Genomic DNA, 23,349 nt, shown 5'->3' on the forward strand with positions numbered 1-23,349 from the left:
AAATGTGAAATCAATGTAACAACAATTTGTGGTTTTCATGATTTGCCAGTGATAAAAAGGAATGGAAGCCCTCTGAATAAATATATTTATATGTTAATCAAATGCTTTATCATTTAAAGGGACAAAAAATTCACACTGGTTTAATTTTACCATTAGCTATATTTGTATAGCTTATTGTTATTAGTGTTACCATTTGACAACAAACAGAGCATGTCTATATTGTATATACATATATCAAGGAGCTCATTTAATTATAACTGACTAGACTTTTTTTTGGAAGAAATTTAATTCAGTACAATTAGTTAAATATTCAGAATAGATAACAGTCATTTGGACATTAAGGAAATAGAACAAAACTAATTAAAAATGTTATGATTATTGTGCATGCTGTATACTTTAGGTAAAATGAAGTGTGCACTATATTCAATTCTATATTAGTAAGTAAAGGTATCATCCAGTTTATCAATTGATTTTAACATTTTAATTTATATTCTTTTTTATTTTGAGTAATTTATTAAGTTATAGTATTGTTTTTTTCAGTTGTTGTGTAATGCATCAATTAAACATTTGTGTTAAACCAGTTTTGAGGAACTAAAGCAGTTTGTTTATGTTGTTTAACTTTCCATACGAGTTCTAACTTAGTGCATTTTCTGTTGAGAGTGAAAAAGATTGTGTATAATGAAATCTTAAAACGTCTGAAGTGGAATGATTCTTAGTCACCATGGTTTTGGGCATGAAACAAAAATTGGTGCATAATTAATGTGTTTTTATTAATCAAGTGAATGTCTTTAATTTGTATGAAAAGTCATGAAATGTGTAAAGTTATTTACTAATTCTTACCATCCATGTTGTGAAGACTATTCCAGAACAGGGTCACCAGTAGCTGAAGACTAACTTGCTTGCATTCTTACAAAGCTTTATTCAGCCCAGTGAGATATGCTGATCCATTGCTGGGCACACTCTCGCACACTTAGTCTAACTTAAACAGGGCTGTTTTACAGTTTTTCTCGATTGGTTTGGCTCATTTCTTGAAACAGAAATTACATTCTTAAAACTATAAGATCATTTGGCCAAACAGTCTTACAGTTCTGCGCAACATTACAGCTCACTAGCAAAAGGTCATATCTTTCCCAAAACTGTTCATACATGCTTCAAAATAGATTCCTTTCCCATATAAAGAGTCAGTACCATCAAAATGTCAAAGATCTTTCTCAATTGCGTTGGCTCATTTGCATTCACTTAGTGCGTTTTTCCAAAATAACCTGGATGGTTTAGCACAACACCATGGATCACCTGCAAAAGCTCGTATCTCTCCCAAAATAGTTTACCCATGTGTCAAAACTAAATTCCTTTCCCATTTAAATAGTTAGTGCCCCCAAAATGCATCGTCCCTTTGGCATCGTGTAAGCACTGCAAGTCAAAATGCCTAGATGTTTTGTCACTATGGCAGAGGTCTAGCCAACAGAATACAATTATGTATAAAACTGAAAAAAAAAGGATTTTACAGTAAGAGCAGCCTCCAAAGTTTGACATCAGACACACTGCACTCCTACTTCCAAGGAAATTGTAATCATTTTTATTGACACACATAAAGTAACTTCCATACATTAGAGTACATAAAAATGTATACAGTATTCTGTACATGTACGAAATATAAACACAAACAAAAAACAAGAAAAATTATATCTAGCCTACAGTAGGGCTTACAGTAAATAAAGTTTCACAACTAAGGTAACTTTCACTGGTTGTTGTCGTCACCGTCCCTCTCCTGGCCACCATCCTCATCCTCCTGGCCATCCACGCTGCTCTCTGTTTGGCCATAGATTCTCATCCACATCGCAGCGGATATTTTCCCTTGCGATGCAGCGAGGGAAGAAACGGCGTGAATGTCTCAACCATCCCCTACACTGATCCCCTGTAATGTCCTCACATGCAGCATCCATTGCATGGAGCAGGGATCTCTGGTCTTGAGCCTGATGTTCATAGACTTTCCACCTCCAAGCGGAAAAAAATTCCTCAATGGGATTAAGGAAGGAGAGTATGGTGGTAGTAGCTCCATGAGCATCCTTGGATGGGTGGTGAACCAGGCCCTGATGAGCGCCCACGGTGGAAATTTACATTGTCCCACACGATCACATAGTGTGGTAGGTGAGGCCCTTCGAGACCTCTCTCATTTTCTGGGACCAGATGTGTATAAAGACGGTCCAAGAAAATGAGGAGCTTTGAGTGTTATATGGGCCTAAACTGGGGATGTGTGTGGCCACACCATTCTCAGATATGGCAGCACACATTGTTAAATTGCCCCCTCGCTGGCCTGGGACATCCACCGTGGCCCGCTGACCAATGATGTTATGGCCACGCTCTGCGGCCCTTGGCCAGGTTGAAACCAGCCTCATCGACAAATACAAGGATGTGAGATGTTTCATTCCCTTCCAATGCCATTATTCTCTACAATAGAGTAAAAAATCAAATCAGTCATATAGAGGAGTCATACACAACAGAAATAGAAAATTACATGGGATTGTTCTATGTTCTCCTCCACAAGTTCAATATAGCCTGCTACTGGCCACTACTCCAGTGGTTCCAAACCTGGGGTACAGGCCTATGCAGAGGCACTGCAGGGAGTATTTGACACAAAGAGGGAGAAACACTGTTGCAGTTTTAGGCAAAATGCTGTAGTCAGATAAAGCTGGATTCTAAAGGTAAAGAGGATACTGAAAACCAAACAAATTGGGAACCACTGCTTACTGTAATGTTACTATAATAGACAACCAATAACTGACTTACATGCACATACTGGTACCGCAGCTCTTTCACTCTGTCAGAATTCCTCTCAAATGGTACCCTGTAAATCTGCTTCATGGTCATCTGATGCTTCTTCAATACCCGGTCTATTGTGGAGATGCTGATAGAGTTGACATTTTGGAATATGGCATTGTCTTGAAGGATTGCATCACGGATCTGTCTCAAAGTGAGAGCATTATTTGCAATCACCATGTTACAGATCTCTTGTTCTTGTTGTTCATTGAGAAGTTTTCTTCTGCCACCCATGTGAGGTTGTCGTCCAATCCTAGACGTAGAAGTCAAAGGACAACACTGTATGACAATTGTAATGTATGCCGTATTTGTTACAGAATGAGTTACTGTACTGTAACATCATATTGCAACATCACATTGAGGTAATATATTACAGTACTGTGGGCCTACACACACACACACGGAATGAAGAGTTTATACATGTCTTGCTTTACAGTATGCACAGTACTGTATACTGTAATGACTCCATCATTGACTGAGTACATACCTGTTTTCCCTGCGAAAGGTTTGGATGATGGAGGAGACAGTAGAGCGAGGCACATTAGGCTGCACTCGGCGCCCAGCCTCTGCCATTGTCAGGCGATGGTTAACCACATGGTCTACAATTGTGGCCCGAATCTCATCCGGGACAGCATGGTGTCTTCGTGCTCCTCGGCCTCTTCCCCCTATTCCACCACCACGCATCCTCACTCCTCCTCCTCCTCTTCTTCTTCTTCCTCTTCCTCCTCCTCCTCCTCCTCTTCTTCTTCCTCGAGCAGGAGGTTGCCCTTCTTGATTTACTTGGTGAGGTACCTCCATGTTCAAATGGTACTGGCCCTAGCCAAGCTCTATATATACACGTTTGGCAGCATTCACAACAATAGACAGCACCTGTCAGGTAACTAAACAAACTGTTTGGTTGGTCATCTGAGATGTGGGAAACTCCTCCTTCGTTGGTCAAGTTCTAATTTCACCTGATTGTCAATTACTGTCATGAATTTATCAAATGTTCCAAGAAATTCATATATGGTGTTCATGGTATTATGTTCTTGACTAATTTTGACAATTGAACAGACTATTGTGCATATGATGACTTACACGATGAAATCATGCTGACATGTTTTGGAGAGAACAACCATTAGACTGAGAATCAACTAATCAGTTTAGATCAGCAAGATCTATTTATTTGGAAAATGTGCTAAATGTGGGCTTATTGTGCTAACTGCAGGCTACTTGTACTTAACCATTTGCAAAGATGCACTGAGACACTTGAGACATGTACTAAGGCATTTGCAATTTGATGAAATCAATGAGAAATGCCATTCTGTTGTGAACATTTGCAAGGTGGTTTGGAGATCTGTCCATGTTATTTTGAGAATGTCATCTCGGTTTCAAGAAATGAGCCAAACCAATCGAGAAAAACTGTAATAAATTAGTTGGGCATATATGAAAAAGTGGATGGCTTATTTGACCATGGAGAGAATCTGTAGACTCTACATAGACAGTAAAACAGCTGAGAACTAAAAAAAGTCACAAAGCAGCACAGCAGTTGAACAGTTTGTCAGAATGCTGTCTTTATGTTGAATTTTAATTCTATACTACTGTTTTACTAGTAAAATCAGAGCATTCTTTTAATTTAGATAGTTCTAGAAATTACACTGGACAACAAACATTTTGCTTCCTGCACACCTACGGTCTGCCGATTACAAAAATCACCTTTAAAGTTTTCTATCAAATATTATTACAATCGCCTATTTTGGTGATGTCCTTCTATGTTTTGATACAACTAATATGTCTCCCACAAAGTAAGCAGTTTTGTTTGGTCCAGGCATGTCTATGGGTTGTAAGCATGACCCAAAAAATGGCACCTTTTGTACTGATCTGTCACTGTTTAGTCTGAAAGCTGTTGTGTTACACCTTGACAGTGTCCACGCTTCAGTACACATTGCCTAACCAGTATACATGAAAGAAAGCTATAAGAACATGGAGATGCTGTTGCAGCATTTACAGTACAACAATTACAAATGGAATGTCTGTGGTAATCTAAATGTAGTGAACACTACTACTAGAAATGCAGCCTGGATATACCAAGTACTGTTTTTTCATGTTCAATGGGACAGCCGTGACTCATTAAAACAAACTGCCCTTTCTGTTAGAATTTGGTTGTAGGAAAGTGTGGCACATAAACCATTTGTCAACCCAATAAAATATTTTGTCTACTCTTCCTATAAAACCTGGATTGATAAAAAGCTTAATGAAAGTAATGACTAAGGAAGTTGAAGGATTTTTGATATTTGGTACAGATGCTACCACAAATAACTGATGCCAAAATTAAGAAAAGAAATTTTTTGGGCCAAAAATCAGATGTGGTTTGAATGTCTGATAGCTGGGCACATGGAAGGCATTTAAGGAAGATGTGGAGAATTTTCTTGCCATCCAAACCATGCCCAGCTAGTTGTCAGCATGCTTCATCCATCCATCTTCCAACCCCACTTATCAAGAGTAGGGTTATGAGAGCCTCTCCCAAGCAATCATCTGGTGCAAAGAAGGAACATTCCCTGGATAGGGAGCCAGTCCATTGCTGGGTGAAGACACACACACAGACACACACCATGGGCAATTTAGGATTGCCAATCTACCTAACCTGTATATTTATGGACTGTGGGAGGAAACTGAAGCACCCAAAGGAAACCCATATGGACATGGGGAGAACACACACACACACACACTCCATGCAGGGGATGACAGGAACATCAACCCACTGTGCCACCATGTCAAACCCCACAACATGTCACCGAAGATTCATTTTATGAATTCACATTTGGACTTTTTCCCTGTCAATCTTGGTGCAGTATGAGACGATTTTAGTAAAAGGTTTCACAAGGGCATTGAAACAATGGAAAGTAGAATGAACCAAATCTGGTCAAATATCAAATGCTGAGTATAAAACAAAATTGGCAGGAAAATGTTTTTATCTCAATCGAACCAAGGCAAGGTGTCAGTATCATTAAGCAATTAAACATACTAAATTCAATAAAGGTTAATTTAATGTTTCCCCACATTCCTACATGATGGTCAATCTGAAATTATATTTGTACTCAACTTGAAGCAGTCTACAGAAGCTTATTCAAACATCTCAAAAATATTGAGTTACTTCTCTAAAATACTGTGTTGTTTCACAATTATTGTGCTACCACACAATAAAGCTTTATTTCGCAAAAATCCTCCCTGCTGCTGTATCTGTAAAACAGAAATTTATGGACAAACTAAGGTATAACATTTGGAAATTGTTTCAAAAGTAATGTTAGTTTTTCAGTCTTAATCCTTTGACTTTTTGAGTTTTAAAACATGATTTGGAAATTTATAAAACACAGAATGGTTTGCATACTACACTTAAATTATTATACTGGAAAATATAATCTCAGTGTACTGAGATTAAAACATGGAAAAAAAACTTCTAAAACTTTCTTAAATCAATTCAGAGTTGGGTTGGTGGTCTTATTTGGCTATGCCAGCTTTAGGTCCAAGGCAGGAAACAGGGCTGAACATTGTCCCAGACCAATCACACATACATGTGCCCACAAAATGCGAATAATTAATCTGACACAGACATGTTTGGGGGTGTGAGATAAAGACTGTAGTACCCAAAAGAAAACACCCAGACATGGACATGAGGCGTTGGATTTAAATCCAGCATGCTAGATCCCTAAGGAAGCAGTGGTAACTACTGTTATGCTGTACCACAAAAATTCAAGAAAACAAACCAAAAGTTGTCATTATTGCTTGTAGAAAAATACCCTTAAGGTAAAATGCGAGCACCTCGACAGCTGTGATATCAAACCTACTTTAAAAAATGTAAAAATATTTTATATTGTACATTTTACTGTTAAAGTTATAATTATAAAATTGAGAAATAATATGCATAATGGATACTTTTCTATAGTTTAAAAAACTCTACTAGGAAAATAGTGTTGAAAAATAGAAAACTCAAATAAGGCCTACTCATATGAACAGATTCAATAACTGCAGTATCTATTCAAGATTTGCATTTTTTTACTGTATTGTTTTAACTTGACTTGAAAAAAATCTACTTTACATATGGTGTATGAAACCATCATCTGTTCAGATTATTTTCATCATTTTGATTTAATTAACTGCATGTCAGTTACTTAACTACACCATCTGAAAAAAGAGTTAACATGCATGTTACTGCACGTGTAGCCGGTATTTCCCTATTTTGTCCATTAGTAAGGGCTTCAAGGCCCATACCCTGAGCTTCGTATTAACAGGGATTTGCATGGGTGTCCTAAATGCTGATGAATAAGTCAGTTTTATTAAAAAATAAGCTTAAAAATGCAGATTCTGAGGTGTTGGATGTCAGCATTATGAAGAAGGTTGAAGATAATAAGAAGGAAGATGATAAAGATGATTTCCTCCAAAAGAAGTCACAGAAAGAGAAGCTGGGGAATTCTGAAGAAATTTACCTTGATAGTGATAAGGATAATATGAATGAGATCGAAAGGAAGGAAATAATACTTCATCCTAACAAAAGTCATAATAATGATGGTAGTTACATATCTAACAATGGAAAGTCGGTGCATATTGACAATGAAACTAAATATAATAAAACCAGCATCCAGTTTTCTGTCCAAGGTGGAAAAAGGCCTAATCTGAATAACAGCATGAAAAACGTGAATAGAAGAATTAGAATAAAAGACTATGTTGAGGATAATTTTGAAACTTTGAGAAATGGCAGAAAAGAGGAAGGTAATGAATATCACCACCAAAGAAATGACATCAAAAATAACTGTGGTACTGACAAGAAAACTAACTGTTTTACTGAAGAAGAGGAACAGGACAGTAATTTTAAAAAATGTTCCAAATGTAGTCATAAAATCATTAATAGCAGCCTTGAAAGATTTGAGGAAAGCCTTACTAAAACAGTTAAAGCCAATGAAAACAAATCATTGAAGAGAAGTTTCATCTACCAGAATAACAGTACTTATCAGAATAGTGTTCACAATACCAGTGACGAAAATATGCAAGTGGATGTCAAGGAGGAGACGAAGATCTTAAGAATCAAAGGCAAGAAACCAAATTATGAAAATACCAAAACAGAGGAAGTTCAAGATGACTACACTTCAGGCAACTTTCATGGTAAACACAATTATTAATCTAAAGAAACTTTAAATATGTGTTTATTTTTAAAAGTTGAGGATGTCAACATTTTTTTCCAATACAATAGAATATAGAGAAGAAAATTTAAAAAAAACAGCCACATCTGTCTCCTAGCTCAGTTATTCTGAGCCAAGACCAGCAGTGTAGCCAAAGGTGTGCGTGGATGGGAAGATCACCGAAATAATCAATTTTCAAGTTCAAATTGAAATATATAGATATATTATTTTAAACAGTTTTGATATTTTTGTTAGTATTATAGATTTTTATTTTTAATGGCTGGGACTTTGAATTTGTGTGTGCATCTTCAAATGTTGTCTGCATTACTAAGCTGGCTTTTATTAGAGAATCCCCCTTGTTCAGCCACTAATGGTCAAGTTCCACATACTGTCTTATCTGGGTGAAATTTTATTCACCCACCTAGTTTTATATATGCCCACCCACCAACAAATCTCTGGCTACGCTACTGGCCAGGACAAATGTTTTCTAATTTGTTTTCTTGATATCAACAATCTTGTCAGTACGATTTTGCTCTTGCCCCACAATCTACCTGACAAAAGTATTAGCATTTGGAGTTTGCCTGGACAAATTATAATTTTCATTGACCTGTGTACATACACACTTGTCTGTAAAATTAGGAATTTATTTACATTAACACATTCAATAAATTTTTTCATATATTTTCCTACATTATTATCGATCAACGCTCCATGTGCAAGAGATAAATGTGAGATCACCCCAAATTTCCCTTCCATGTGCTACAAAATGAGAATTTGGTATATTAGCCAGTGGCTGCCTCATGTTGATTAAACAGAGAAATGGTACTGCATAGTGATTTTCCTCCTCAAATTGTTGCATACTTGTATAGTGAAAGATAACCTACTGCATCATATTAACTTTAATAGTAAGTATTCTGCTATTAAAGTGTTCAGCCCACATGATCTATTTATCCACCACTCTTTGCATTGGTTAATTAAATGCAGCCAACAACAACCCTAATTAATAGCTGAGCTGCCCCCAAATCTGTACAGTACGCACAATACATAGCTCAGGTATGTTCAATTGTTCACTGTTTATTTTGCTCACTTACACAATACCAATGTAAATGCCAACATGTCATCTTTAGTATGTAGAATTTATAGAAAGTACATTTCTACTTTCCTGAAAGCAAAATTTTCAGCTGCAAATCTGTTACCAACATTTAAATAGTGCAATATGTGATAATTTTTTTTATCTTTTTCAAATCACTGTACAGACTATACACTCAGTATAAAGTATGTGCATACTTGAAGGAAAAAGGCTTTATGCCTGCTTCTTGAAGTCATCCATTTTCTGTTCTCACATTTTCCATTAGAGAGTCATGAGGAGACAGTCTCTATCCCTGCACAATGCGGGAACATATGGGTTCAGAACATGGATTAATATAAAATTAATACATGTAGTGCAGTTGTAAATGGGGGAATAACTTGTATTCACTAACTGAAACATTATTGCAAAGTAGGCTTAAATACAGTTAATATAATAGTTTCATCGTTAACTACTAATCCAGATTAGAACTATTCATTGTTGTTAACTTGTATTACTTTGCAGCATTAGTTATTCAGTTTGATTTAGGACAGAGGTGTCCAAACTTTTTTCAAGGAGTGCCAGATTTGTGAAAGTGCCTGACGGCCAACAGCCACTGAAGACATTATTTATAACAATAAAACATGCATATGAATATTCTGTTATTTAATGTTGTCATTTTCACACACTGCTGTGTGCTGGCGCACTTCCCGGGGTTTGTTTCCTGCTTTGCGCCCTGTGTTGGCAGGGATTGGCTCCAGCAGACCCCCATGACCCTGTAGTTAGGATATAGCGGGTTGGATAATGGATCGATGGATGGATTTTCACACAGCAAAAGAAAAAATATGCAAAAATAAGCATTTAGATATACAGATCAAGGAATACAAGTTATCTGAATTTCTAACAGAAATTGAAAACATTCAGAAATTCTGTAAAATACAGCTGTGTCTAATTCTGATAATAGAGCAACAGGTAAGCTATTGAGACTAAAGTGAAGGGTGAAAATGAGATCTGGATTTCAGTACACTGGCTAGGTCTGCTTTGAAAGCAGTAGTAGACATGCATAAAATGTCACGTAGGTGGGAGTCACTAAGTCTTGATCTGAAGCAGTTCTTGTTCAAGTTCAGAACAGAGAAAGTCTGCTCACACAAATATGCAGAGCCAAACAACCTCAACATTTTCTTTGCAAATGTTCGCATTTCTGGAAACTTGCCTTTATCCAGCTGCCGGTAAAAAGGCACAAGAGAGAGCTGCTGCTGTCGGCTATGGCACTCGTTGTCACACTGAAGCTCAATCAGCTCTAGCTGTAGGTGAGCTGGAGCCTCATCAGGGTCCATGCTGAAGGGAGAAGAGAACTGCAACAAGTCATTTTCAATTGCGGCAAATAGTCATCATATTTTCCCAATAGTGGAAAAAATATGACCCTTGAGAATCTAAAAATAAGAATATGTTTATGAGAGTCATGGCGTGTACATAATTTATAATCAATTATGAATAAAATAATTTATCAAGTGAAGATTGTACCCTTATCCATTTTCTGGGGTTAGGTTTTTTAAAACAGGCTCAGTAAAAAGCAATTTTTCAAATTGGAAAGGTCATTGAATTTTTGCCATAACAATTTTTGACAATTTAAAGTTGTTAAATTAACAGCTCCTTATAATAGTAGTATATAATAATAATATAATAATATAATATAGTATTTTTAAAATTTATATAGAGTGCAAACCGATGGAGTACTAAGGGTTATACTACATTTATGCAATATCTTAATCTCATGTACTCCATAAAAATGTTTCTGATGTGAAATCTATGAATGTAAGATTGATTGAATGATAGTGTTTCATGGTAATTAACTAAGATACTAAACGTAGTTTGTTAAAGGTTTTTACCTTCTAAAATTACCCACACATACATACTAGTACTCGAGAGTTTGGAAACACCAAGAAATTGATACATTTTTATCAATATACACAGATGAACAACTGTGCAAGAGAATAAGTATAGCTTTGAGAAGCAGACACCTTACAGGTCATTAGTTGGCTGCTTCATTAAACAGAATATGCCAGTATCATCTGCAACAGTGAAAATATGCTTGCCTTAATGGAAGAGTTACGAAGAAAAAGCTTTATCTGAAACTGGTAAATTTAAAGAAAAGGTTAAAATAAGCAAAAAAAGGTTAAAAAGGTTAAAAAAGTCCAAAGTTTTTTTGTTTTTTTTTATTAACTGATGATACTGGTGGTTGGTGCATACTAACTCTCCATACTACTCACTCTTGATATGAGATATATGTTAACATTGGGTTGTATGAAAATCCAAAGAAGTAATGGCAGAATATTCACTTACGAGAGAGCGGAATGCTCATACTGTATGTAGTTGCAGAACACACAACTCTGAGAGCAGAGCATCCTTGTACATAGCTTGACATGATTCATCTTTGCTCGATTATTGCCTGCCATTTTTAAACTATTATTCAGTAAGGGGAACCAAGGTCTTTGTACTCATCTGATAAAGATACATGTCCCTTTATACAGTGTAAAGATGAGTAGATAACATGACGATACGAGTCCAGGAAACAACAGAGTGTTACAGTTCAGCTTGTCTTTCTGTTTAGGCGTGAGGCATGAGACCGCAAATCTAGGGAGCATGGAGTAGATGAAGTGTCTAAAAGCAGTGTGACCTTTTAAATAAACAGTATATTTATTAATAGTACACAACAAACACCATACCCATTTGGCTGGAATGATAATATGGCTATATTATATATGATTATTAATGTTTATTGACAAATATTTCTCAATATGTAGAATGTATTAACAATCTGTCATGTTGATAAAGATAAATCACAATCATTAAAATTGATTTTGCCATTTAGGTTTTCAATTAAATTACATCTGCTAGCTTAGTTGAGGAATAGAATATGATGTGAACACTACAAAATTAAAGCTATTTATCACTTGGTAAAGTCTATTATTAATCTGAATGCTAGGCATAAAATCTGGTCAATATTATATATTACATTTAGATCAGCTCTAACTGAGAGCTTGTGGGGTGGAAACATATTGTTTAAAATGCTTACTGACATTACAAATTCAGCTTTGAAATTTCCAAGAAAAAAACTGACCAGGCCACATCAGTCAATACATTTACAATGCATACTAATTGAGTATATCTTTAGTCAAGAAATAGTTTTTTTATATTTAATGTTTTTGGCATTTATTCAATATAGCATCATTTGCAGGAGATTTGGAAGATTATTATGTTATTTAATTTAGAGATCAATGCATATTATGGTACTATGAAAGTTTAACTTAATTTTAGACAGTCTTTCTTTTTAAATCTGTAATATCTAGCTTATTCTAAAATAATAAAATTCTGTATTCCCTGATATGAATGTAAACACTGCCACAATAATTAGAAATAAGAAGGTCACACATTGCCTTTAGATATTTGGTCATAGTAATATACTCTGAATATAAATAAAGTAATCCTTTTAGCAGTTTAATCTTGGTAACACGGATGCTCACATATCACAGTTTTGCAGTTAATAATGTTTTTATAAAATACCAATAGTATGAAATGACTTACACATTTTAAATGTTGCACTATTATGTTAGTGTTTATGTAATAAGTGAATACTGTTGTTGCAGCAATATAAAACAAAATTTTAGTCTAAAACTAGTTAGGTATTTTAAAAGAAAAATATGACATGCTGCATGTGATGGACAGGTGCACTGTCCAGGGATTGCTCCTGCCTTGCACCGAATACTGACAGGCTCCAGCTTTCATGCAAACCAATACAGCATAAGTGAGTTTGAAAAATGGATGAATGGGTGTTTAAACCATGCTGAAACATAGTAGCTGAGTGGTTTACAAATTACGGCAGAATGTACAAATAAAATGACTTCTATAGAATATTACAAGAAGTATTAAAATAATAGCTCAATTAACATGTACAATGCAGAACAAATACACTTCCTTTATTTTAAGTGCCCAAGTCACAGATACTTGTTGTGATTTTGAAGAATAGGTAGTGTTGCTTTATTATATTGCATTTCTTAAGGTAGGCTGAGTCAGACCAAGGCTTAAGTCAAGTTCACTCCTTTATTTATGTGCAAGAAGTAGCAAGAATTTGTTATTCACTCTTTTAAAATTAATCTTTTAGCATGGTTAACCAAGAGCTGTATTTCCTTGGCTTACAGTAAGACAAATAGAATGTTAAAAAATGAAATCTTTATTTGCAGTTGTAAAATAAATAAAATTGGTTCAGGACAGTATTTCATTGGAACATGGGAGGAAATTGTAAAAAATAAATATTCATGAATAACAATTTAGTAGTTACAGCTATACTCAATACATTGCAGCTTATTCAAGTACAAATTGTCATGTAATATTTTTTTAACCTTTTGAACCCAGTAGGCCAGTTTTTGGGCCAGCTGCATAGTGCTATTTACTTGAAAGGCCTGTACAACAAAAACAACAAGAAGAACATTTATTTACTGTATGTAGAACATTTTCAAAAACAATGTAGCTCAAAGTGCTTTACCAGATGAAATAAACAGGAAGTTAATATATAAAATGTAAACAAACAATAGGTTAAGAACATGCACTGATAGCACGTTGCTGCACCCACCATATGATGCACCACCTAAGATTAGGCAATAATATTGCACAGTATGTAGCAAAGAAAAAGGTAAGTTCAGCCAGACTGGAGAAAAAAAACACAATCTGCAGTGGATCCAAAACCAAAAGAACACCTAACCCCCACTGGGCATTCCACCTAACATAAATGGTATAAGTCATAATGTGGACATCTGGGACACCAGTCATTCAATCCATAAATGCAGCTTGCCTATCTTTCATCATAACCCTGCTGACCTAAATAATGTCCTGCGCATATTTGTTACGCTACTCTACACACCTAAATCTTGCAGTCTGCTGCTACAGAGGCATATTCTCAACAGGCTGCTATACCTCACTGGACTCATAAAACAATACAATACAATACAATTTATTTTTGTATAGCCCAAATACACACAAGAAGTGCCGCAGTGGGCTTTAACAGGCCCTGCCTCTTGACAGCCCCCAAGCCTTGACTCTCTAAAAAGACAAGGAAAAACTCCCCCCCAAAAAAAACACCTAGTAGAAAAAAAAAATAGAAGAAACTTTGGGAAAGGCGCTTCAAAGAGAGACCCGTTGGGTGTGCAGTGGGTGTCAAAGAGAAGGGGGTTAATACAATACAATACACAGAACAAAACACAAGTAATCCTCGATACAATATAACAGTAAAATAAAAATATTACAAGTACAGAGAAGAATTTAACAGTAGATGATTTCACATAATATGATTTAGATTAGTCCTGGAGACCACAGCCATCAAGTTGCCTCCCCCAACTGGCCATTCCACAGTTGGGATAGCGCTGGGCCAGCCAATCCGATGAAAGGACCCCTCTATCCGATGATTCCTGTGATCCTCCATCAGAGATGACTTTACCTTAGGCAGGCAAAATCACTTGGCAGGTGGGCAGTGGCACCAAGTGCCACATTTGAGTAACAAGAAGAGAAACAGAATAGGTTAGGGTTAGTAACAAATTATAACTATCATGTTACATATGTTTTAGTGGTAATGACCAACAAGAGAGATGCAGTCTGTACAGTTAATCAGCAGCTCTAGTCAGGATATGCTAAACTGAAATAGTGAGTCTCGAGCTGGGATTTGAAAGTTGAGATCAAAGGGGCACCTCTTGTAGTAGCAGGCTGATCATTTCACAGTTTAGGGGCCCTGTAACCAAAAGCTTAACCTCCCACTGTTATTTTATTAATCCTTGGAATCATAAGCAGACCGGCATCTTGAGATCTTAATGTGCGCTCTAGTTCATAACCTGGCTGGCCGCAATACCCGCCTTCCTTGTATTAGACTATGCACACAATATACCACTTTTACGCTATTTATACTTTTTTATAGCTTCAGGTCATTTTTTCTTCTTGTAGATTTCAAGAAGAAAATGGAAAGGATTTCTGTTATTCTTTAGCAGAGGATCAACTCAAAAAAATATTGTGAGCAGAGAAGTACAAGCAGGCAAAGATAAATTTTGCCCTTTTGCTTCAAGGGAGATTTCTTTCCTCACCTTAGGATATCTGCATTACAGTGTGGCTGGTGTTACCACCGCAGTCAAACTCTCCACCTGTCATGGCCTCTGGTGTGAGTTGTACCGCTCTCAGGGAGTTCAGACATTTGAAACCAGAAGCAAGAGCCCTTTGGGGAAGGTGAGATGCAAGGGCGACTGATCGGAAATACATTAATGTGAAGTAACTGTCATTCTTCTACAGAGTGGTTTGTCCCAGTGAAACTACCTGTTCTAAGAAACATACACAAAAAGTGCACTTTAAATTATGTTGTTTTGTAATGTTTCTTCATGTGTGCAGTTGCCAGGTTTGAATAAATACTGCTTTGTTAAATTTAATTTGGTTGAGATTGCCCCTGTTTTGCTTACAAGTTTAAAATTGTTTCAATAGAAGCCACTAATGAATATAAACAAGAATGATTAATGAAGACATATGTTGTAGCCTGCAGGGAGTACTAGAATCATCATATTGGTGTGATTGTATGAATCAAATTAAATTGAGCATTTATGAAGTGCTTTAGAGAAGATTTCAAAATACTGAGATATAGTATATATCATGTATCGCAAAATGGCCTAAAATTATTTATAGGGCATATTGCCCAGCCCTATACTGTACAGTTGTCCAGTGATTAGCATTGCTGCATCATTGCATCTGTGACATGGGGTCAATTGCTAGAGCATTTTATGTGGAGTTGTCATTGTTGGCGCAGTGGGTAGCGCTGCTACCTCGCAGTTGGGAGACCTGGGTTCGCTTCCCGGGTCCTCCCTGCGTGGAGTTTGCACGTTCTTCCTGTTTTTGCTTGGGTTTCCTCTGGGACATGCAGGTTAGGTGCATTGGTGATTCTAAATTATCCTTGGGGTGTGTGTGTGTGACCTGTGGTGGGCTGGCGCCCTGCCCAGTGTTTGTTTCCTGCCTTGCGCCCTGTGTTGGCTGGGACTGGCTCCAGCTGACCCCCATGACCCTGTAGTTAGGATATAGAGGGTTGGATAATGGATGGATGGTGTTCTCATTCTTCACCTGGCTTTGCTGGTTTTCTGCCAGTCAGTGTGTTCTACATGTTACGATGTTGGTGATACTGAGTTTGGGAATTTTGAGTGTTTGTGGCCATATGTATGAATGTGCCCTTCAATGGACTGGCATCACATTAAGGATTAACACATACAGTGTATTTTAAGAAGTGTGAATAGCAAATGCACTTTTATTTGAAGCTACACAGTGTATAGGACATGTTATCTCCAGAGAATGAGTAACACTTCATTCAGTATGTACTGGGCAGTATATTTTTGTCTACATTGACTGAGGCTAGTTTTCAATAGATAATGCTTTTTTGAACATGGGTATTTTCAAAGCTTTTTAACACATATTCTCTTCTTTTTCCTACTTACAGCAGCTCCAGGTAAGACCCATAACAATAAAAGTAGTATTTCTTTTTTATTAATTTTATACTTTTTTATGACCAATCAATCACAAAGGACAGTAATAATACAATTCAAAGAAACAAGATAATTCAGTGTGCAGTGGTTTGTGAACATTGCCTGGACCTTTTTTATTTGATGATGTGAAGATCATCATGTAAAATTCCCTCCAGGGATAATAAAATTGTATTTAATGATTGATTGTTATGATTGCTGTTTCTGTTTTTCTTTTCATTTTGCTATTGGCTGAACAAGAAAAGCATGACTTTATTGCATTCTGTTTTTTCATGTAGTCACAGGGTATTTTATTCAGCTGCTTATTTATTGACAATTTTTACGTTTTCATTTCGATACTTAAGGATAGTCTTTACATTTGCATAGATACGGCATTTGTGTCTAACAATGAGGTGCGGGACAAGATTGTAAAGATCTTTGACAGTTTTGTATTTGACCATAAAGATTTTATTTATTCACTCGTTACCTGCTTGTCTTCATAAAAGTTATGGTGGTAACCTGATGATTTAGTCAGAATAGGCCAACCCATCCCTGGCAGGAGTTTTCACTTTTAATTTTTAATGTGTACTTGGTTTTTCACTGGATCCTCTTCCAGTGTGCAATGCCTAGCATATGTTTACAACAATTGTTCCTTTTTATATCTGTCAGGGGTGTCAAACTCCAGTCCTGGAGGGCCGCAGTGGCTGCAGGTTTTCATTCTAACCATCTTCTTAAGTAGTCACCAGTTTTTGATGCTAATTAACTTCTTTAGCCTTAGCTTTAATTAGCTTGATTCAGGCCCATCCATCCATCCATTATCCATCCCGCTATATCCTAACTACAGGGTCACGGGGGTCTGCTGGAGCCAATCCCAGCCAACACAGGGTGCAAGGCAGGAAACAAACCCCAGGCAGGGTGCCAGCCCACCACAGGGCACACACACACAAACACAAACACCAAGCACAGACTAGAGACAATTTAGGATGGCCAATGCACCTAACCTGCATGTCTTTGGACTGTGGGAGGAAACCCACGCAGACACGGGGAGAACATGCAAACTCCATGCAGGGAGGACCCAGAAAGCGAACCTGGGTCTCCTAACAACGAGGCAGCAGTGCTACCCATTGCTCCACCATGCCTGGCTCAGGCCCCTTAGTTGTTTTTTCCTTAATTAGCAGCCGGAGAGTAATGAGACCTGTGCCCATTGAACAAAATCTGAAAATAAAGATGAAGGTCTCAGTAAGGTTGATCCCTCAGGTTACCAAAACATTTTAGGAGTTCTTAGAAAAAAACAGAACATCAACAGTTTTGGAAAATGTCTGCTGTGGCAAAAAGAGAGCAACAACAAGCCATGAAGTTGAATATCGGGTTTAATTAACAGCAAGAATCAGTGTCTCACTAAAGAACTGGTTGGAGTTTGAAGCCCTGTTGGCTCGTTTTCATGTCTCATTTCGGTTTGGCTGTCATTTAATTAAGAAAAGAATCAATTCAGAAGACTTAATCCTTAAAAACAGGGCTATTAAAATAGAAGGAAAAAGAAGTTAATTAGCAGTGAAAACTGGACACTGATTAGGAAAAGGGTTAGAAAGAAAACCTGCACCCACTGCGGCCCTCCAGGCCTGGAGTTTGACACCCATGTATACGACAAGCTAATTTATTATAACAAGTCTATAGAGAAGAAATATAGTATTTTAACATAAGGTGCCATTGTGAAGTTCAAAGAAGAGCCTTTTTGGTATATTGTTGTTATGGATAAAAGCAGGAATACAGAACCAAACAAATTCAAATAATTTAAAATTATTAGGTTGAAGGGATTGTCTTTTTTTAACCATCTTTTTGCTTTCTGGCAAATACTGTAAGTATGTTGTCAAGAAACATGTTTTGGATTCTGTTCCGACTTCATGACCTGATATAATGGACTGCTGTGTAATGTCAGAAGCACCATGTTAGCAATATTCAATATAGGATTGTCATTAAAAGAAATACTTTGGTGTGTTTTAATAAAACATTTCTAATATCTACCTTCCTTTTTCTAGTTGCTAGAAGAACAAAGGAAATACCTGAAAAGAAAGTGAAGGATGAAAGGAAGGTTCCAGCAAAAGGTATGTACTTTTATTATTCATTATTTAAATGCCTTGAAATTGAGTGTTCTTCGGAGCAGTGAGTAAACGGAGACATTTTTGAGCTACAAAAAATGAAGTGTTGTCCAGATTGTTTAATGTAATGTGCAAAATTTAAACAGTGTGCATTCATTGTAGAAACATGACTATTGCATAAAACATTTGATTACTATGGCATAATACAATTATTGTTAATTCCAAACTACAAACCTACAAATATCCCCATAGTGCTTAATGTATTGAATCTTCTTTAAAAAATGAGCAAAAATTACAAATGTTGTTTGATTAAATAAGGACATCTTGCAGATTTCATTTTTGTTTATTAAAATGTAACCTTACTTATAAATGGAACCTGTATCTTATGATTCAATATTCTTGAAAGTTATCATCACCTTTGTGTATATTTACCCAAAACTCCGCTCTTGGCCATGCATTTTTCATGTGAAAAGATTTACTTAAATTAGAGTAGCTAGTAACAGTATGTCTTCTGTAATCATACTATAATGGTGGAGGAATGGCTAACTGTTTTAAATAGCTTGATTTTAGCACAGTACATCTTGAGACAGTTGCTTTTTATAATTTTTATAATTGCTATAATTATGGGACAAAACAAATGATGTTGCCAAGTAAACAGAATAGCTAATGAAACAAGAGCTGCTAATAAACACCTGATCTTAATAATCTCATCATTACTGTATAAAGTTAAGTAAAACAACAGGGTGTTGCTCACTTATTCTGAAAACAGTATAGCAACTGTTGTGAGAAACAGATGTCTAAAGCTAAGAATAAACTCCTACTGATCAGATAAAATACACTAAGTAAAGAAAATAGTTGCTTCTTTTGGTATCCTAGTCAGCAAATGTATTTTACCAACATTTACTGTTTCTGACATAGCCTGTTAGGTCAAAGCTGTCGTGCTCAATACAAATGTTCTTAAAAGTTCTGCTTCATTTTGCTGCCTGAGAAGAACAATTCAAGTGACTTCAGCTAAAGTGCACCCTTTGTTACATTCAAAATGTGGCACTGATATACCCGAGTAGTTTTCGTCATACCTGGCTTAAGTCTAAGCACACCATATATACATTATCTCAAAATTACTGTCATCATTCCTTTTGCCTGAAATAGTTCTCCAGTTCACATTTCACATGATGTTGAATAAATGAATGGGTGTTTTAGGTAAAAAAGCTATTGAAATAAAAATTGGCCCATGTTTTGCTTGACCCACAATGTTTTCTCAGATAACTGCAAGGATGTCATACTGTAGATCTTAGTGTGCGTTTTTATTTTCTTGACCATATTTAAGCTGTTCTGGCATTGATTGGTACAGATTACAATTTTTAAATTGATGCAGAAAAAATAAATTATTGTTGAAGTTATAAATAAATGATTTCTGCTGTTTGGTTCCAGGAATTTAAAATGCATCCCTTGTAAACAAATTGTAAGGGATTTGTGTCTACTGAAACACATAACAAGTAGAGAGAGTTTCCACAGTTTTAACACCTCATCCATTTCTGAGATCATTCTGATTAAAGTCATCAGCAAGCTTTGTCTCTTTTGTTGTAAAGTTTTGGAGGTAAAAATAGAACCCGACCTTAGGTGAATGTGTATACATGAGCAGAATCGTCAGCTGATGTTTAAACATCTGTTCCACAGAGATCCATAGACTTGAGTCCATCTTTAATTCAATCCATTTACTATGGAAAAATTCTATCAAATTATGTTAAATGTAGAACCAAACGTTATTTACAGAGCCCTGTTTAACATAACTACCTAACATTGTGCCCATTGTTATTTTTGATGTGTGAAATGGAAACAATCTAAATGAATCTTTTAAGCCTAACAGATGGTAAATTGATGGTTTTTACCCAAAGACATAGTATATTCCCACATGTATTGGATCTCTAATTTAGTTCTTTCAAGAAGAGAACTTAATTAATTCAACCTGGTGAGAAAAAAAGTGTAATTCCTGGGATTTTATACATAAAGGTGTGCACTCTCTAAAGGTGAGAGATGTAACCCAGGCTCAAAAATTCTCTGCCGTTTCAATTGAGACAAACGGGTGGCAAGGGCTTTTTTTGAATCATAGGTTGCACCTTTTATACCTAACCAGACACAGGATCAAGAGCCAGTATCGTCGACACAGCAATAATTTACTGAAATTAATTAAATCTTGAAGTAAATGCAACATAAAATGAAACACTGAGGTGAGATGAAATGAGGAATGAGATCCCATTTATAGTAAGAGAAGGAGTTGGAGTAAAAAAACATCTCTCTATATATAAAGTCCAATGTCTGTCTGTCTGTATGTCTCTCTGCCATTCACGAGAGAACTACTTAACGGATTTAGACCGGGTTTTTTTCTATAATTTGCTTGAACATTCCAGTTGATTTTGCAACTTCTCTTATTGCATCTCTGCAGCAATCCACCAATCAGGCCTGTATGGTAGAGTGGCCAGACGGGAGCCACTCCTTAGTAAAAGGCACATGGCAGCCCGCCTGGAGTTTACCAAAGGGTGCCTGAAGGACTCTCAGACCATGAGAAATAAAATTCTCTGGCCTGATGAGATGAAGATTGAACTCTTTCGTGTGAATGCCAGGCGTCACGTTTGGAGGAAACCAGGCACCGCTCATCACCAGGCCAATACCATCACTACAGTGAAGCATGGTGGTGGCAGCATCATGCTGTGGGGATGTTTTTCAGCAGCAGGAACTGAGAGACTAGTCAGGATAAAGGGAAAGATGACTGTAGCAATGTACAGAGACATCCTGGATGAAAACCTGCTCCAGAGCGCTTTTGACCTTAGACCAGGGTGACGGTTCAACTTTCAGCAGGACAACGACCCTAAGCACACAGCCAAGATATCAAAGGAGTGGCTTCAGGACAACTTTGTGAATGTCCTTGAGTGGCCCAGCCAGAGCCCAGACTTGAATCAGATTGAACATCTCTGGAGAGATCTTAAAATGGCTGTGCACTGACGCTTCCCATCCAACCTGATGGAGCTTGAGAGGTGTTGAAAAGAGGAATGGGCGAAACTGGCCAAGGATAGGTGTGCCATGCTTGTGGCATCATATTCAAAAAGACTTGAGGCTGTAATTGCTGCCAAAGGTGCATCAACAAAGTATTGAGCAAAGGCTGTGAATACTTATGCAGATGTGATTTCTCAGTTTTTTTATTTTTAATAAATTTGCAAAAACTTCAAGTAAACTTTTTTCACATTGTCATTATGGAGTGTTGTGTGTAGAATTCTGAGGAAAAAAATGAATTTAATCCATTTTGGAATAAGGCTGTAATATAACAAAATGTGGAAAAAGTGATGCGCTGCGAATACTTTCCGGATGCACTGTAATGATTCACAATATAGGGTAGTTAATCAGTTAATCCACATATCATTTTAAATCAGTTGCTTAATATTTATGATGATTATTACTATTTTACATAGTTCAAATATGTTGTGGTATATGGCCGGCAGTTTATCCCGGCCAATACCCCCAAGCATGGAGGTGCCCCGAATTCCAGCAGGGCATCATGGCACCTTGGAGTTTTAATTCACAGCCCTGCTGGATAACGGGGGGGCCACCAGGGGAGGCTCAGGGACTTGTATTTTACGCATAAATCACGGGGACGGAAAGGGAGTTTTCATCTGATCCAGAAGTGCTGTGAAATCACATGGGCTGAGGTCATGGACTATAAAAGGACTGTGGGAAACCCCAGCAGAGAGAGCCGAGTTGGAAGGAAGGGTGAATGAGCTGCTGGGAGTGGAGGATTGTGATTATTGTATTGATTATTGATTTATTATTGTGGATTACTGTGGAGGTGCTTCGTGCATATTTTATGAAATTAAATTCATTTCTGACTTTTAACTGGTGTCTGATGTGTTGTCTGAGGGTTCAAGGGGGCAACAGATCCCCCTATCTGTCACACTGTATAATTAAAACAATGAACTTTACTAATTGCTTCTTCATTACATTAATAAAAAAACAACAATTACATACAATAAATAAGCTACCAAGTAATAAAATCAAAATTGAATTTTCAAGTACAAAAATGTTTCTCTGAATAATGATTAAAATTGATAAATGCAACTAGATGCACAAAAGATATTCATTATTTGCAGAGAGCAGGTTTAAAACTAAGTTTTACTTTTTAAAAGAAATTTTAATGAAACTGCATACCAAAAGAAAGTTACGGTTTTATCTCAATCTGAACACTAAGCTGTGGTATAATTAAAGTGTCTGCAACAAGTCAATATAAAGTAAAAAGTAAATGTTATCATTGGGCTATTCTAATACTGCTTGCACAGCCGCAGTCCTATTATGGATAAGGCTGGTCTGAAAAGTACAACAAAATGCACTGAATGTTTGGTATTCTAAAAGACATTGTCCAATGAGTCCAAAACAAGTTAATACTGTTCAGCAGAACACAGCACTTGGTTTTAGAGTCTACACAATAATGAATAAATGACTAGACTATTTTTTCAGTGTAGGAGCATTACTAGAAAATTTGGTTATCAAGTCAGCAGCTTCGTAATCAATCTGCGCACAAGACAATATATAGATAACAGGTGTATTTAAATAGTATACGGTTTTAAGCTGATTTTACATGGACCACTTAAACGCCCAAAGTAGGCAGTGAGCACTGCCTTTAAAGTAAAGCTATGCAA

At 36.6% G+C, this 23,349-nt stretch overlaps 1 protein-coding gene across 1 annotated transcript in view; it reads left to right on the forward strand.

Moving 5' to 3' along the window:
• trdn (triadin) overlaps positions 1 to 23,349 on the forward strand; it is a 251,814-nt gene that overhangs the window by 115,119 nt on the left and 113,346 nt on the right. Inside the window, exons 6-7 of the mRNA XM_039749803.1 lie at positions 7,156 to 7,953; positions 18,605 to 18,670. Coding sequence (XP_039605737.1) covers positions 7,156 to 7,953; positions 18,605 to 18,670 — 864 coding nt within the window. The remainder of the gene's footprint in view (positions 1 to 7,155; positions 7,954 to 18,604; positions 18,671 to 23,349) is intronic.

The sequence above is a fragment of the Polypterus senegalus genome, chromosome 3 (genome assembly GCF_016835505.1).
Source record: "Polypterus senegalus isolate Bchr_013 chromosome 3, ASM1683550v1, whole genome shotgun sequence".
In the NCBI taxonomy this organism is placed as follows: domain Eukaryota; kingdom Metazoa; phylum Chordata; class Cladistia; order Polypteriformes; family Polypteridae; genus Polypterus; species Polypterus senegalus.